This window comes from Maniola hyperantus, chromosome 23 (assembly GCF_902806685.2).
Source record: "Maniola hyperantus chromosome 23, iAphHyp1.2, whole genome shotgun sequence".
NCBI lineage: Eukaryota > Metazoa > Arthropoda > Insecta > Lepidoptera > Nymphalidae > Maniola > Maniola hyperantus.
In genome coordinates, this window is record NC_048558.1 from 383,828 (window position 1) to 399,040 (window position 15,213).

The 15,213-nt window shown below is 38.0% G+C and overlaps 2 protein-coding genes across 7 annotated transcripts in view; one reads left to right on the plus strand and one right to left on the minus strand.

Moving 5' to 3' along the window:
- The window catches only part of LOC117993086 (protein boule-like), a 97,277-nt gene that overhangs the window by 7,293 nt on the left and 74,771 nt on the right, over window positions 1-15,213 (plus strand). The window lies entirely within an intron of this gene.
- LOC117993085 (dual serine/threonine and tyrosine protein kinase-like) overlaps window positions 7,688-15,213 on the minus strand; it is a 48,361-nt gene continuing 40,835 nt past the window's right edge. For 4 of the 6 annotated variants that reach the window (XM_034980811.2, XM_069506697.1, XM_069506696.1 and 1 more), the window contains 3 exons: window positions 11,467-11,692; window positions 11,150-11,235; window positions 7,688-11,012 (listed from right to left, as the gene is read on the minus strand). In XM_034980811.2, the coding sequence (XP_034836702.1) occupies window positions 10,762-11,012; window positions 11,150-11,235; window positions 11,467-11,692 (563 nt within the window). In that variant the 3' untranslated portion in view covers window positions 7,688-10,761. Of the gene's footprint in view, window positions 11,013-11,149; window positions 11,236-11,466; window positions 11,693-15,213 lie in introns of those variants that run through there. The other 2 variants (XR_011238113.1, XM_069506698.1) reach the window with 2 other exon arrangements.

A 15,213-nucleotide genomic window follows, 5' to 3' on the forward strand; every position in this document is an offset into this window, starting at 1 on the left:
TTAGATAATTTTCATAGGGTCTTTTGAGTTCATACGCTATATTATCCAGTCATAGTCGACCTTCATCATAGTAAGTAGTATTATGTCCATGGGTTAGGGCTTGGGGTACAAAGGACGGGTGCCTTTACATAAAAGGGTGGATATTCAGTACGTGCCATTCAATAAAGTCGCAAGTGGATTTTGCTAGCTTACTATATGAAAGGGTGGGGTTGTTTAATTAAAAAATGGCTATTTGGGATCCGTTGCCGAATTGATAAACATGGTTGGGAATAAAAATAATTTAATTTATTACCGAATATATTATGTATACAAGAGTTAATATAGGCACCGACCCCAAAAAATATTATTATGGAACTATATTAACTCTTGTATACATAATATATTCGGTAATAAATTAAATTATTTTTCAATTTTTAGTGTTTGTGTATCGCAGTCGGTTTTTATTTTTTTTGTAAAAAAAATTTATTTCACAATTTTTAGTGGCCCCATGGAATTATGCTATGACTGGTTAAAAATCTACTGTTTACTAAGCTATTACACTGATCGCGAGCAATTTACTCTTATCCGTTGAGGAGTTCCAGTATCTATCTTCGAAGATGTTCATCAGATCTTCACCAAATTTAAATGGGACCAACTTTGAAGTATACCCTTTCAAACAAAAAAAGAATTTTCAAAATCGGTCTAGGCGTCTTCGAGTAATCGGGGAACATACATAAAAAATAAAAAAATAAAAAAAAGATTCCGACGAATTGAGAACCTCCTCCTTTTTTTGAAGTCGGTTAAAATTTCCATGCGTCCATACGTGTCAAGTAATATTTTGCATAAAGGACATTAATGCCTAGTTCACCCTAATGACCATCTTCTAACGTTGCGTCTTCCGGTGCGAGGGCGTCATTCTAGCACCTTGGGACCCCAACGTCTATCGGTTGTACGAACTATGTGCCCTGCCCATTGCCAATTCAGCATCGCAACCTGTTGAGCTATGTCGCTTATTAGTTCTCCTACGGATTTCCTCTCTCCATCGCCCGCTGAGTGACTCTGAGCTTTCTTATGAGGCCCATAGTTAGCGACCATGTCTCGGATCCATATGTCATCACTGGCAACACGCACTGTTCGAAGACTTTGGTCTTCAATATGATATGGATAGTAGATAATAATCAGTATCCCTAATATTATAAATGCGAAAGTGTGTTTGTTTGTTGGTTTGTTAGTTTGTCCTTGAATCACGTCAGAACGGTGCAACGTATTGAACGATTGTATAGATAAAGACCTGGAGAGTGCCATAGGCTACTTTTTATCCCGGAAAATCAAAGAGTTCCTACGGGATTTTTAAAAAACCTTATTCCACGCGGATGAAGTTGCGGGCCTCAGCTAGTAAATAATAAAATTTCGTGCTAGGTTTATCTCTATAATCTAAAGTAACGGTAATTAGTTAATTGCAGTGGGTATCCACTCGGTATTTTTCCAAAAATGATTTCCACATATCCCCGCCGTCTGTAAAAGCTGGAATTACAAGCCGTTTCATTTTAATTATGAAACCCTCCCCAGTGCTGAGAGCTAAGTCCTCCGTGAAATAATTGCGAATAGCCCTCCGGAGGTACCTTCCCTCTCTAGAGGGTTAATTTTGCCCTGTTGCCTTTTCAACTTGCCCTTTTTTAACTGACTGTCCAAAAAGTTTTTCATTTAATAGCGAGTGAGCTCTGGACTGCGATCTCTTCAACCCCCTTAAAAAGTTATCAGACACAATCGCAATATTATAATCACATCATCATGATCATGATCAACCCATTGCCGGCTCACTACAGAGCACGGGTCTCCTCTCACAGTGAGAAGTGTTTTGGCCAAAGTCTACCACGCTGACCATGTGCGGATTAGTAGTCTTCACACACCTTTGAGAAAATTATGTAGAACTCTCAGGCATGCAGGTTTCCTCACGATGTTTTTCTTCACCGTTAAAGCAAGTGATATTTTAATTACATAAAATCGCACATAACTCCGAAAAGTTAGACATTAGGTACCTACCAATAAAATAAAATAAAAAATATGATAATCCTAACTAATATCTGTCCCGGCTTTACTCACGTGTGTAGTCGACGTTAGCCCGACTAGTTTCGAACCCACGTCTCGGACTCCCTTGAAAAAGGAACCCGTACGGGTTCGAAACTAGTCAGGCTAACGTCGACTACACACGTGAGTAAAGCCGGGACAGATATTAGTTAGAATGGGAATCACTCACGGTAATTTAAACGCTAAAATATGATAATCTGCAAGAAATACAACAATGTCTATAAGCTTCATTATCAAAGACTACTAAGCCGTGATAGTTTAGTAGTTAAGACGTACGTTTTCTACTAATGAGGTCTGGGGTCCTATCTCGCGCACGCACCTCTAACTTTTTGGAATTAAAATCCATGCTAAATAGAAGAAGAATTACTAAGTCCCTTTGAAAAAAGACCCCGGGAGGGTTTGAAACTAGTCGGGCTAACGTCGACTAAACACGTGAGTAAAGCCACCCGGCTTTGATTTCGTGAGACAATAATATTATGTATAATGGAAATTACTCACGATAGTTTAAACGCTAAAATAGAATAAGAAAGCTCATTATATGTACTAGATCCTACGTATTCGTAATCCGTTTTCCCGCCATAATACTATAATGTAGGTTAGACAAACGTTTACGTGGCACGAACAACACAACAACACAACAACACAACAACACAACAACACAACAACACAACAACACAAACAAAGTGTGTTATCGCTACTCGCTGTCTCCAATCAAAGCGACGACTCCATTCCGTTTTCACGTTATGAATGTTGACACCACGCTCCATCAGGAGTATTGTGGGATACTACCAATAAAAGCTGTGATAGCCTAGTGGTTAGCACGTCCACCTTCTAATCGGAGGTCGGGGGTTCGATCCCGGGCACACACCTCTAACTTTTCGGATTTATGTGCGTTTTAATTAATTAAATATCACTTGCTTCAACGGTGAAGGAAAACATCGTGAGGAAAGTGGAAACCTGCATGCCTGAGAGTTCTCCATAATGTTCTCAAAGGTGTGTGAAGTCTACCAATCCGCACATGGCCAGCGTGGTAGACTATGGCCAAAACCCTAGTCTCACTCTGAGAGGAGACCCGTGCTCTGTAGTGAGCCGGTTATGGGATCATGATGATGACTACCGATAAGGAAAAACAAAATATATAATCTGCAAGAAATACAACAATGTCCATAGGCTTTATCAAAGACTACTTAGCCGTAATAGTCTAGTAGTTAAGACGTTCGCTTCCTTTTCGTGAGGTCTTGGAAGGGATTTGGAAAGAGTCTTGGAAATACCATCAAGCACCCGTATTTATACAATCGACTCAAGACGTTGATGCAACAGATCACGTGACTTCCGTCAGAGATAATGTATTGTAAGTGCGATAACATTAGGCAAAGTGCAGAAATCCTTCATGGGGTCCAGTCAGTGGCGTGCAACTCATAGAGGCATAAAAGCGCTGCTTACCCAAGAAATAGTTAACTCAGTTGAAATTGCTCAATGCTCATTATTCTTTGACTGGCTTACCTAATTACTGCTTACCCTGGCTTTAAGACACTCTTTTCAGAGCGTTCTGTCAAAACCTTTACACTTGTCAACTTTGGTTTAACTACAAAAGACGCTCGTATGGTGCCATCAGGGTGCAGTACAATGATGCCTACCGCATCCTGATGAAACTACCGCGATTTTGTAGTGCGTCGACCATGTTTGCATCGGCAAGAATGCCCGACTTCTTCGCAATTATACGCTCCAGAATAGCTTCCTTTTAGGAGCGACTACGTCACTCTAATAATGAGATTCTCCGGACGATGTCTGAGCACTTGGATGTCGCCATCTACCGGTATTGGTTGACGCAGCATCGCAGTGCGAATCGTAAATAATGATAGAAATACTATACAATATACATTATTGTACTTATTTTTGTTATTATTTTATTTTAGATTTTAATATTTTTATTTTATTTTATTTATAATTTTTATTAACTTCTGTAATAATATGGGTACATTTTGCCTGAAATAAAGATCATTATTATTATTATTATTATTATTTAAGCCCTATGCACGCCACTGGGTCCAGTATACGCTATTATACCTAACATGATTCTGGAATAGTTCTTAAATCCGCCATATTATTATACAATTGGCCAATTTCGTAATGACAGAGTTGCATGGAAACGATCGGCTGTTTATTCAGCAACTCTTTTTTTAAAGCAACTTCCGTGTTTCTTGCCGGCTCTTCTCGGTAAAAGGAGATGGACAAAAATTGTATGGACGCCTACCCCAGAATGTACACAGATGATAATTTATGTGCCATTTAATAGTAAAAATCTTCTATTTTAAGAAAAAAAAGTCGCATGTTGTTTTGCAGTCATGGCATTATGTTTGTTCAGCCTGGGGCAAATTTTGTCCATCTCGTTAGCTTTCTGAACCGTTACTAGAGTTAGTTAAGTTAACTTAAGTTGAGAAAATTGGCAGACTGGGACAGTCCACGAGTCCCAATCAATATGGTGCCTCCAAAGGATATTTGCTCGAATATTCGCTGATCCCCACACACGCACGCAGCACGCACTACGCAAATGCGATATTTGATTTGCGCCTTACTTAATTGATCAAACGAGGGTAATTGTGTTTGCTCATACGTTTCACATTCCGCTGATGCCAACTTGCTAACGTGTTTGCCTTCATGCCGGGATGAATGCGGGGATAAGGCGTTAATTCTTAATTAATTCCTAATTGTATTGCGGATGTGAATTGATTTAATTTTGAGCTCGTCTGTCTCTAATGTCGATTGCTCAGGGTTTTTCAAATCTTATTAAAACATTAATTCATACTAAGTATAGCTCAGAGTCACTCAGCGGGCGATGGAGATGGAGATGGATCCAGCGGCTCCCTGCGACTCGTCTGATGTGATCTGTCCACCTAGTGGGGGATCTTCCAACGCTGCATCTTCCGGTGCGAGGTTGCCATTCCAGCACCTTGGGACCCCAACATCTATCGGTTTTTCGAACTATGTGCCCTGCCCAATGCCACTTCAGCTTCGCAACCCGTTGAGCTATGTCGTTTACTCTAGTTCTCCTACGGATCTCCTCATTTCTGATTTGATCACTGAGTAACTCTGAGCTTTCTTATGAGACTCATAGTTAGCGACCATGTCTCGGATCCATATGTCATCACTGGCAACACGCACTGTTCGTAGGCTTTAGTCTTCAAGCACTGAGGAATTTTGGACAAGAAGACATCTCGAAGCTTCCTGAACGCTGCCCAACCGAGTTGGATTCGGCGGTTGACCTCTTTCTCGAGATTGGACCTACCCAACTGGATTGTGTGCCCTAGGTATATATACTCGTCTGCAATTTCGAGTGCAGAGCTCTCAACGATTACTGGGTATTTAGGTAGGTATGTGGAAACGACAAAATAGAATGAAAACAAGGATTCCCATCAGATAGCGAGCGCTTTACGTGTAGGTAGGTAGATATTATGTGATATTTACGCACGCGGAGTCATGTGACTCGATTCAAACGCGAATATTATGGAAATTTCACTCCTTTAGGATCACACCTACTGTCACAGCTTAGCAAAATACAATAATAACTAGGTACCCAGTGTAATGCCTGTAACTTCACCGCGTGGATTTAGGTTTTTAAAAATACCACTGTTTTGAAAAATTCCCATGTGGAAACTCTCTGATTTTCCCAGATAAAAACCGGCCAAGTGCGAGTCAGACTCGCGCACCGAGAGTTCCGTACTCGGGTATTGTATCACAATAAGAAAAGCGCCTGGTATAAAATAAAGAAAAGCGCCTCAATAGCTCGACGGGTAAAGGAGTGGACTGAAAACCGAAAGGTCGACGGTTCAAACCCCGCCCGTTGCACTATTGTCGTACCTACTCCTAGCACAAGCTTGACGCTTTTAATAGATTAGTGCACAACCCCGAGGCGCTCTGCGCCGGAACAGGTATTTTTTTCGATATTTTGCACGAAAAATCAAAAATGGTTATGCATAAAAATGAATAAAAATCTGTTTTAGAATGCACAGGTAAAGTCCTTTGACATGATACCCTTGATATTATAGTGTCTTACTTTGTAAACTGAAAATACTAATTACTTATTTTGTTCATGAAAACATTTTAATTTTTTTGTGTGATGTAATCACAAATTCACGGTTTTCAGATTTTTTCCCTTATGTCTGCTATAAGACCTAAGTACCTACCTGCTAAATTTCATGATTCTAGGTCAACGGGAAGTACGCTGTAGGTTTTTTGACAGACAGACAGTTTTGAGGTATACGGAACCGTAAAAAAACCGGTCAAGACAGTAGGTTCAGGTGGTACAGACGAACAGAAAGCGAAGGCTTAGTAATGGATAGGTACAGTCAAAGGTCAAAACTCGTTTAGCACCTTAATGATCAAATTCGTTTGCACGGCACGGTTGTGCGCACATAAGTGTTTGTATAGCGTGTTTACCTATAGAAAAAGGTCATAAGTGCGACTGGTCGTATCGTCGCGGTGGGCGAAGTAGGAATCGACCTGCAAGGAAAAACATCGTATCTCATTTTTCGGCGTCAAAGATTTCAAACTTTCAGCTTTTATAAAATAACGAAGGTCTGGTCCACTACCTAATGCTGGGGTAAATTTATTACGTACCTACTTACATACTGCAGAAATATGACGTCACAGTGTCACATTTCCATAATTATTACTCTCATGCCGTTACATTTAATATGAGCATCCAAAATATTCCGCGACCGGCCTACCCATAAACGAATATTATGCTAATATCCTGACAAACCACCCGCAATCCAAAACACACTCTAAGACCATGTATATAGAGTTCAAGTTAGAAGTACATGGAATTAAATAAACGGGTCTTAAGGCTCCAAGGGACTTTGACGATGGCCCTTTCTCGTTTTGTCACTCATTTCAATAAATGTATTTTGATGACGCATTATTTAGTTTAATGTGATTATGAAGCGGTGGCAGCCTAGTGGTTAACACGTCGCGCGGTCGGGGGTTCGATCCCGCGGGCACGCACTTGTGTTATGTAAGTTTTAATCAATTAAATATCATCTGCTTTAATGGTGAAGGACAACACAATGAGGAAACCCGTTGTCCTCCAATATTTTTAGGGTTCCATACTTCAAAAGGAAAAACGGAACCCTTATAGAATCACTTTGTTGTCTGTCTGTCTGTCAAGAAACCTACAGGGTACTTCCCGTTGACCTAGAATCATGAAATTCGGCGGGTAGGTAGGTCTTATGGCAGACATTCGGGGAAAAATCTGAAAACCACGAATTTGTGGTTACATCACACAAAAAAAAATTAAATTGTGGTCATCAACTAATAATTAGTATTTTCAATTTTCGAAGTAAGATAACTACCTATATCAAGTGGGGTATCATATGAAATGTTCACACAATATGGTGTACATTGTAAAACAGGTTTTTATTTATTTTTATGCATAATCGTTTTTGATTTATCGTGCAAAATGTCGAAAAAATAAGACTGTAGTACGGAACCCTCGCGAGTCTTACTCGCACTTGACCGGTTTTTTTTTCTGTGACAAGACTGGGCCCAAAACGGGTCGGTCTCCTTTCGGCTGTAAATGACCCGCGTGACGTCATCGTAGATAGAAAAAAAATAGGCATGGTAGGTTTTAATACTATTTAATGAACACGTAGCATCCAGCCATTCCAAGTCCGTAGACAATAACGACTTCGGTAGAAAACAGCGAAGATAAATACGGACAAAATATAACAGACACAACAAATTAGAAACTTTCGACAAATATTGGGGCCGATTCTCTTGTATACAATCTTTAAACTAAACTTAATGAACAGGTCTAAATCTAGTGCTATCCTTTTCCGCAAGCAACATTACGACAGGGATAGCAATAGATTTAGACGTGTCATTTTAGTTTAGAGATTGTGTTCAAGAAAATCAGCCCTGCTTATTATGCAGTATTATATATTTATGCAGTGGCTTATTCCGATGTACACAATCTCTAAACTATAAACTAAAATGGCACGTCTAAATCTATTGCTATCCCTTCCATAATGTTGCTTGCGGAAAAGGATAGCTCTAGATTTAGACCTGTTAATTTAGTTTAGTTTAGAGATTGTGTACAAGAGAATCAGCCCCATTATGTGTACAAAATAACTTTCACGCGCCATTTTAACTTAGTGTGTCAACTAGCTATGTGGACTACACAAAATTTCCCCTATTTTACACCCTTAGGTTTGATCTTTAACTATGAGATTTTAACATGAGCTTAATAAAATATGTCATACTGCTAATTGCAAAAATATTAACTACAAAACTTCTTTATAGACACTTTATAGACAAAACTGACAGAGTTTCATACAAACTTCAAACCCCTATTTTACCCCTTTAGGGGTTGAATTTTGAAAAATCCCTTCTTAGCGGACGCCTACGTTATAATAGCTATCTGCATGCTGAATTTCAGCGTGATCCGTCCAGTAGTTTGAGCTGTGCGTTAATAGATCAGTCAGTCAGTCACCTTTTCCTTTTATATATATAGATTGTCATGTCAAAAGTACGATATTAAAAGTAGTCCTATTTTAAAAGTGAACGGTACTTTTGACGTGACAGTTGACACATAGAGTTAAAATGGCGCGTGAAAAGTCATTTTGTACGGACTTTACATAGGTACAATAAATGCACTTAACAACTAAGGAAAGTCTTAATTAGTTCATAATTCAATAATTAATAATTAATCACAGATTTTTAAAATAACTTCTCCAGTCTACAGTGTAACTTTTCAGTTTAACGCTAAGGTACGTTTCCACTGAAGCGAAGCGGAGCGGAGACGTCTATTTTCAACCAATCAGATGACGTGAAAAAACGATTTTGCGGCAACGGACTATAATTTGTCAAATCAATTTAGTAATTACTTATGATTACAACAGAATTAGTAATTTATTAAGGCACATTTTGGTAATATTGATTTTTCAGTACATCTGACGTCACGTAAAAAAACTTCTGCACATAGGTATAGTCCGCGACAGGTTGAGATAGCAATCGGAGTATGAGGAGGGGGACGCCCCCCTCACCGCAGGGCACCCGTGCTATCCCGCACCGGGTTAACGCGGGGTGTCTCCACCCCGATTGCGATCTTGACCTGTCGCGTACTATAACATGGTTGTACTGATCTATTCTACAGTACCCGTAGTACAAGATTTTACGTCTCACCAAACCAAACCAAATTCGAGAGTTGAAATACTTCCGCGTTACAGTAAAATGGACCTAAACAGCCTTGAATTGAAGTCAAATATTCAATGCCACTGATTTTAATTTCGCAATGTTTCCGCTTGGAGCGCTGGCTGTAGAAGTGTAAACAAACTTGAGCTTTAAAACAAGGCATTTAAGATCCAGTTTACTGTAACGCGGAAGTATTTCGACTCTCGAATTTGGTTTGATTTGGTGAGACGTAAAATCTTGTACTACGGGTACAGAGCACGAAGTAAAATATTGATTGACAAACCAATACGCGCCGCCGCGCACCTAACTTCGTACCACAAATAGATCGATAACTCACCCACTGCGCAAGTTCAATAACACTGACGTGCAATAGACAGGTGTTCTCATGTCTCTCAATGCTTAAGATCTCAAGTACCATGACAAGATTTTTGGCAACCGTAGTTTTGTCCGTACAACAATCGACAAAAACAGTTACTAGCTTTTGGGTACTCTTAAGTATTAAGATTCGAGTGTTTCAATACATTTTAATCATCCGCGTTCAGAATATGCTATTATAGAACAAAATCAAAAATATTCGCCACTTTTTTTTTTAACTATACTTACTTAACTTACTCTATTTTCAGTCTTATTTCAACACACATTAACACAAATATAATTATTCCAGTCATATCCAAATTGTTGGGGTTGTTTTTCAAAAACTATTTTGGATATTTTTACTAAATTGGAGGAAAGCAGGCATACCCCAAATTATTGAGAATCAATCCTCCACAGTTCTCCAGGCGATATTGAGTCTTATTTCTACACGCTTAGCACACATTATCCATTGCATCCCTATCATATAGTCCGTCATATCAAAACTATCATCAGAATTTTACTCTCCATCTGCCAGGTTTTCCTTCAGGACTTTTGTAGTTTTTTTTGTAGCTCCCAATTACCCGATTTAAAACTGTTTAAAAAATTATCACAAATTATCCCTATTTTATATCACAAATAAATGTATTAATATAAAGTCCGGTCATAATATTATCCAGATTATTATCAGAATTATAATCCAAGGAGATTGCTATTTTTTTAGGACTATTGTTGAAAATTAAATATTTAGATGTTGGAATTTTCTCATCTTTCTCCACACCTTATATTGCTTCCATAATATTATCCAGACTGTCATGAGAATTATAATCCAAGGTCATTGTTATAGTTATGAGGTCCCTCGTTTTTTTAGGAATTATGTTGTAAATTAAATTAGATGTTGGAATGTTCCCCCATTAATTGATTTAAAATCGTCTTTTAATGGACTGTCATCACGCTTATCACAAATAATTATGCCTTGTATTTTTTTTAATTAGTCTTATCATATCTAAATTATAATCCTCAAGGTTATTGTTACCAGGTATTTTATCTTGCTTCAGGACTTTTGTAGTATATCCTTAATATGTAGATGCTTTAATATTGTTCCTTCTCCATCACCGATTTTAAAATAATCTATTTATGGATCTCACACACTTAACACAAATTATCCCTTGTATCTTTATGCAGTCCCGTCATATCTAAACTATCATCAGAATTATACTCCTCAAGGTTATTGATATAGTTGACGGGCCCCTGGTCTTCTTTCAAAGCTTTCTGCAGAATGGCCTCCAGTTTTGGCTGGATGTCCCCCAACAGAGCCCTCTGGGAGGGTTCAGAGGCCCAACATGACTCCATTACTTCCCAACATTCGTCGCTGAAATTAGGTAACCGTTCGGGGCGTAGACCTGAAAAGGGAAGAAAATTAAAAAAAATATATAAGGGACTAGCTTATGCTCGCGACTTCGTCCGCGTGGACTACACAAATTTCAAACCCCTATTTAACCCCCTTAGTCAAATACCGTATGGTTTAAAAATGAGTTACCTCTCTTAACTTTACTCCAAAGCTGTTCCTTATTTTGGAATGTTTCGAAGGCGGATGGCAGTCTGATGTTACCGGCGCACAAGTACCTATAATAAAAACCATGTGTTACATTTTTTTAATGAAAATATTACAATAAAACTTAAAGCTAGCCTTATCTAATTACTATACAAATCCTGCCCACGTGTAATGGTGCCAAGAATACTGGCTGCGTTTCCGCGCTGAACAGCCAGGCTGATCCGTTGCGTAAGAAATGAGCCAGCCCTTCTGTCATCAGATGAGATTTTTAATCGCGCCGGGTAAGGAAAACCCAGACTTACCAGAACAAAATCCCAAAGGCATACACATCGACTGCAGCGTGATAGTTCCCAGCCAATAGTTCCGGCGCCATATGCACTGGTGTTCCCACAACCGAACCAGACATGAGAGCTTCAGCCGCGCAGAAACCTAAGTCCGATAGTGCCGCTCGAGATTGTTCGTCTAGAAGTACGTTTTTGAGTTTTACGTCTCGATGTACTAGCCCCAGCGAATGGAGGTACCTGATACCTGCAAATGACAGATAGTTTTGTTCAAACTACTCAAGATTCACTATTTTTATTATAATCTAGAACGATAGGACCATTGTAATCATGAAAATATAACTTATGCATCATGGCACATAAAAAACTGCATCAACAAAGTTGTGACCACTATCGTAAAATATATCTAATGGTATGCCCCGTTTCGAAATGAATCAGTGCAAAACTGTTTTTTATTTATTATAGGCAAACGCTTGACCACAATCACACCTATGTGGCCTAAGATGGGACGCGTTTACCTAGAAGATGCCTATTCACTCATTGATGATAGATATTGTAGCAGAGACAACTCATAGACAAGTGACCAATTGTCAATGTCGTACGTAGGTGTCACCTGACATGTGTCAACGTCAATTGATAGACTTTCACTTGTAAGACTTGGCCAGAGCCGTGCACACTAGCTCATTGTATTAATATTAATTACTAAGTTAATCCGAGTGGAAATATTAAAATAAACCCTGATAATTTAAAGAAACATTATTTTATTTAACACAACGTTACATGGCGCAGCCGTTTTCGAACAAAACATCAGATTAAAACGGATTACAAGTTTGGACTGAACAAAGACAATGGCTGACGGGGCAACGACTACGATGCAAGGTGACATGTGTGGTGTCGAATTTAAGATGCCGCGAGGAATAGATCTGGAAGATTTGGATACGTGCTGGCAGCAGTGGCAAAAATTCAAGGATTCGTTTAAGATATTTATGCTGGCGGCGGGTTTTGAGAAGTTGTCTGAACCAAGAAAAGCAGCATTATTATTAAATTGCATTGGATCTTCAGCCCTGGAACTATACCTCAACGTATTAAAAAAAGAAGATAAACCGAAATTAGAGGAAGTTATCAAGTTATTCGACGAATATTTCAAGCCGAAAAGTAATGAAGTAATGGCAAGTTACAATTTTAATAGAAGAGTACAACAAGACGGAGAAAATTTTGACACATTTTACTCAGACTTAAGAAAACTGGCAGACAGCTGTAACTTTGGTCAACAAAAGGACAGGATGTTACGGGACAGACTCGTCATCGGCGTGAAACAGACACGAGTGCAACAAAAATTATTAGAAATTAAGGACCTCACACTGGACAAGGCACTGGACATATGTCGATCAGCGGAGCTGTCCAGTCAGCAACTTATGGTGCTACACAGCTCGGAGGTGAAAGCGGTGGCAGCAGCAAGCACAACCCGGCAGCTGACTACCCCGGCGAGCAACAATAGCAAAGCTAAGTATAGTAGGCCCCATAATAATAGTAATACTAAGAAAAATTGTCAAAATAATTATAAAAATAACTTGAATAAAAACAATTATCAGTGTAAAAAGTGTAATAAGGTACATGGTCCTAGGCAGTGTCCAGCCTTTGGAAAAACTTGTTTAAAATGTGGAAAATTAAATCATTTTAGTATAGGATGTATGTCTAAGAATCAAAAGCTTGATAATATTAATAACATTCATGATTTATGACTAGTATACTCAATAGATTTTACTAAAAATGAATGGAATACGTTGTTGCAAGTTGAAAATAAGAGGGTCTGTTTTAAGTGTGACACGGGGGCCCAAATAAATGTTTTGAGTTTGCGGGACCTTAAAAAAATTGTCGATGATGAGACAAAAATAAAAATGTCTGAGACAAAAACCATAATAGAAGTCTTTGGTGGAGGAAAATTATTTCCTATAGGAAAGGTCACATTAAAAGTATATTCTAATAATAATATTAATAACAATGAGTGGTTCAACACTGAGTTTTTAATTATTAATGAACCGGTTAGACCGATCCTAGGGCTAGGCTCTTTGGTAAAGCTTAGGCTCTTAAATACTAATAATAATATTAATAATAATATTAATACACTTACAAGTTGCACTAATACTAATATGAAAATGAGTAAAGACTCAATTGTTAATATGAATAACGAACTGTTTCAGGGAGTCGGGGAGTTTAAGAGCTCACTGCAGCTACGCATTCAACCTGGCGTGGAGCCTGTGGTGCGACCCCCACGGCGAGTGCCTAACGCACTGAAGGATCGCCTTGCGGACAAGTTGGAAGCTCTGGTGAAGCACAAAGTCATCGCGAAGGTCGATCACCCTAAAAGTTTTGTAAGCAACTTGGTTATTATAGAAAAGAAAGATGGTTCGCTTAGAATTTGTTTAGATCCTAAAGATCTTAATAAAGTATTAATAAGAGAACATCATTTGATTCCCACCATTGATGAAATTATAACTAAACTTTGTAATAAAAAGTATTTTTCAGTGCTAGATTTATCCGATGGTTTTTATAATATTAAACTTTCAGAAGATTCGAATGATTTATGTACATTTAATAGTCCATTTGGTTGTTATAAGTTCCTAAGAATGCCATTTGGTTTATCAGTAGCACCGGAAATTTTCCAAAAATATAGTGAAACAGCCTTTGGAGATATTCCAGGCGTGATAGTGTACTGTGACGATTTGTTAATATGTGGTGAAACTGAACAAGAGCATGATGCAATATTAAAAAAGGTTTTTGAACGGGCTAGAGAACATAATGTTCGCTTTAATAAGAATAAATTTCAATATAAATTAAAAGAAGTGAAGTATTTTGGCCATATTTTTTCTGAGAAAGGTATGCAAATAGACCCAGAGCGGGTAAGTGCAATTATTAATATGAAAAGTCCCAATAATAAAAAAGAGTTACAGATTTTCCTTGGCATGGTCAATTATTTAAGAAAATTTATACCTAACTTGGCTGATATTGCATCAACGCTTCAGTTATTATTAAAGAAAGATGTTGAGTGGTTATGGACGGAAGTTCATGAAAATGTTTATAATAATATTAAAATTAAATTAAGCCAAGCGCCCATTTTACAGAATTTTAACAGTAAATTGCCTATAACGATTCAGTGTGACGCATCAAAGAGTGGTCTCGGATGCTGTTTACTTCAAAATGGTAAACCAGTTTGCTTTGCTTCAAGAAGTTTAACACCTGCAGAATGTAATTTTTCCCAAATTGAAAAAGAATTGTTAAGTATAGTATGGGCAACTAAGAAATTTCATTATTATATCTATGGTCATAAGATTACCGTAGTTAATGATCATAAACCATTAGAAAGTTTATTAAAAAAGCATTTACATGAGGTACCGTCTCCTAGACTACAGAGATTAAAGTTAAAGTTATTAAAATATAATTTTGAATTTAAATATTTACAAGGTAAACAAATGTACATAGCAGATTTGTTATCAAGGTCGTATCAGGAGTGTAATGATACAGATGATTCTTATATGTATGAAGTCATACACTGTATAGGGTTAGCACAGAAATTAGAATGCACAGAAGAACAAAAATTAGTATTAATCTCAGAAAGTTCTAAAGATGAAGAGTTATTAAAAATAATTGAATTTATACAGAATGGTTGGCCGGACAAAATTTCTCATATTCCAGATGTAATAAGAAGTTATCATAAATTAAGAGCTGAACTTAGTGTGGACGATAATTTAGTCTTCTATAATGATAGGT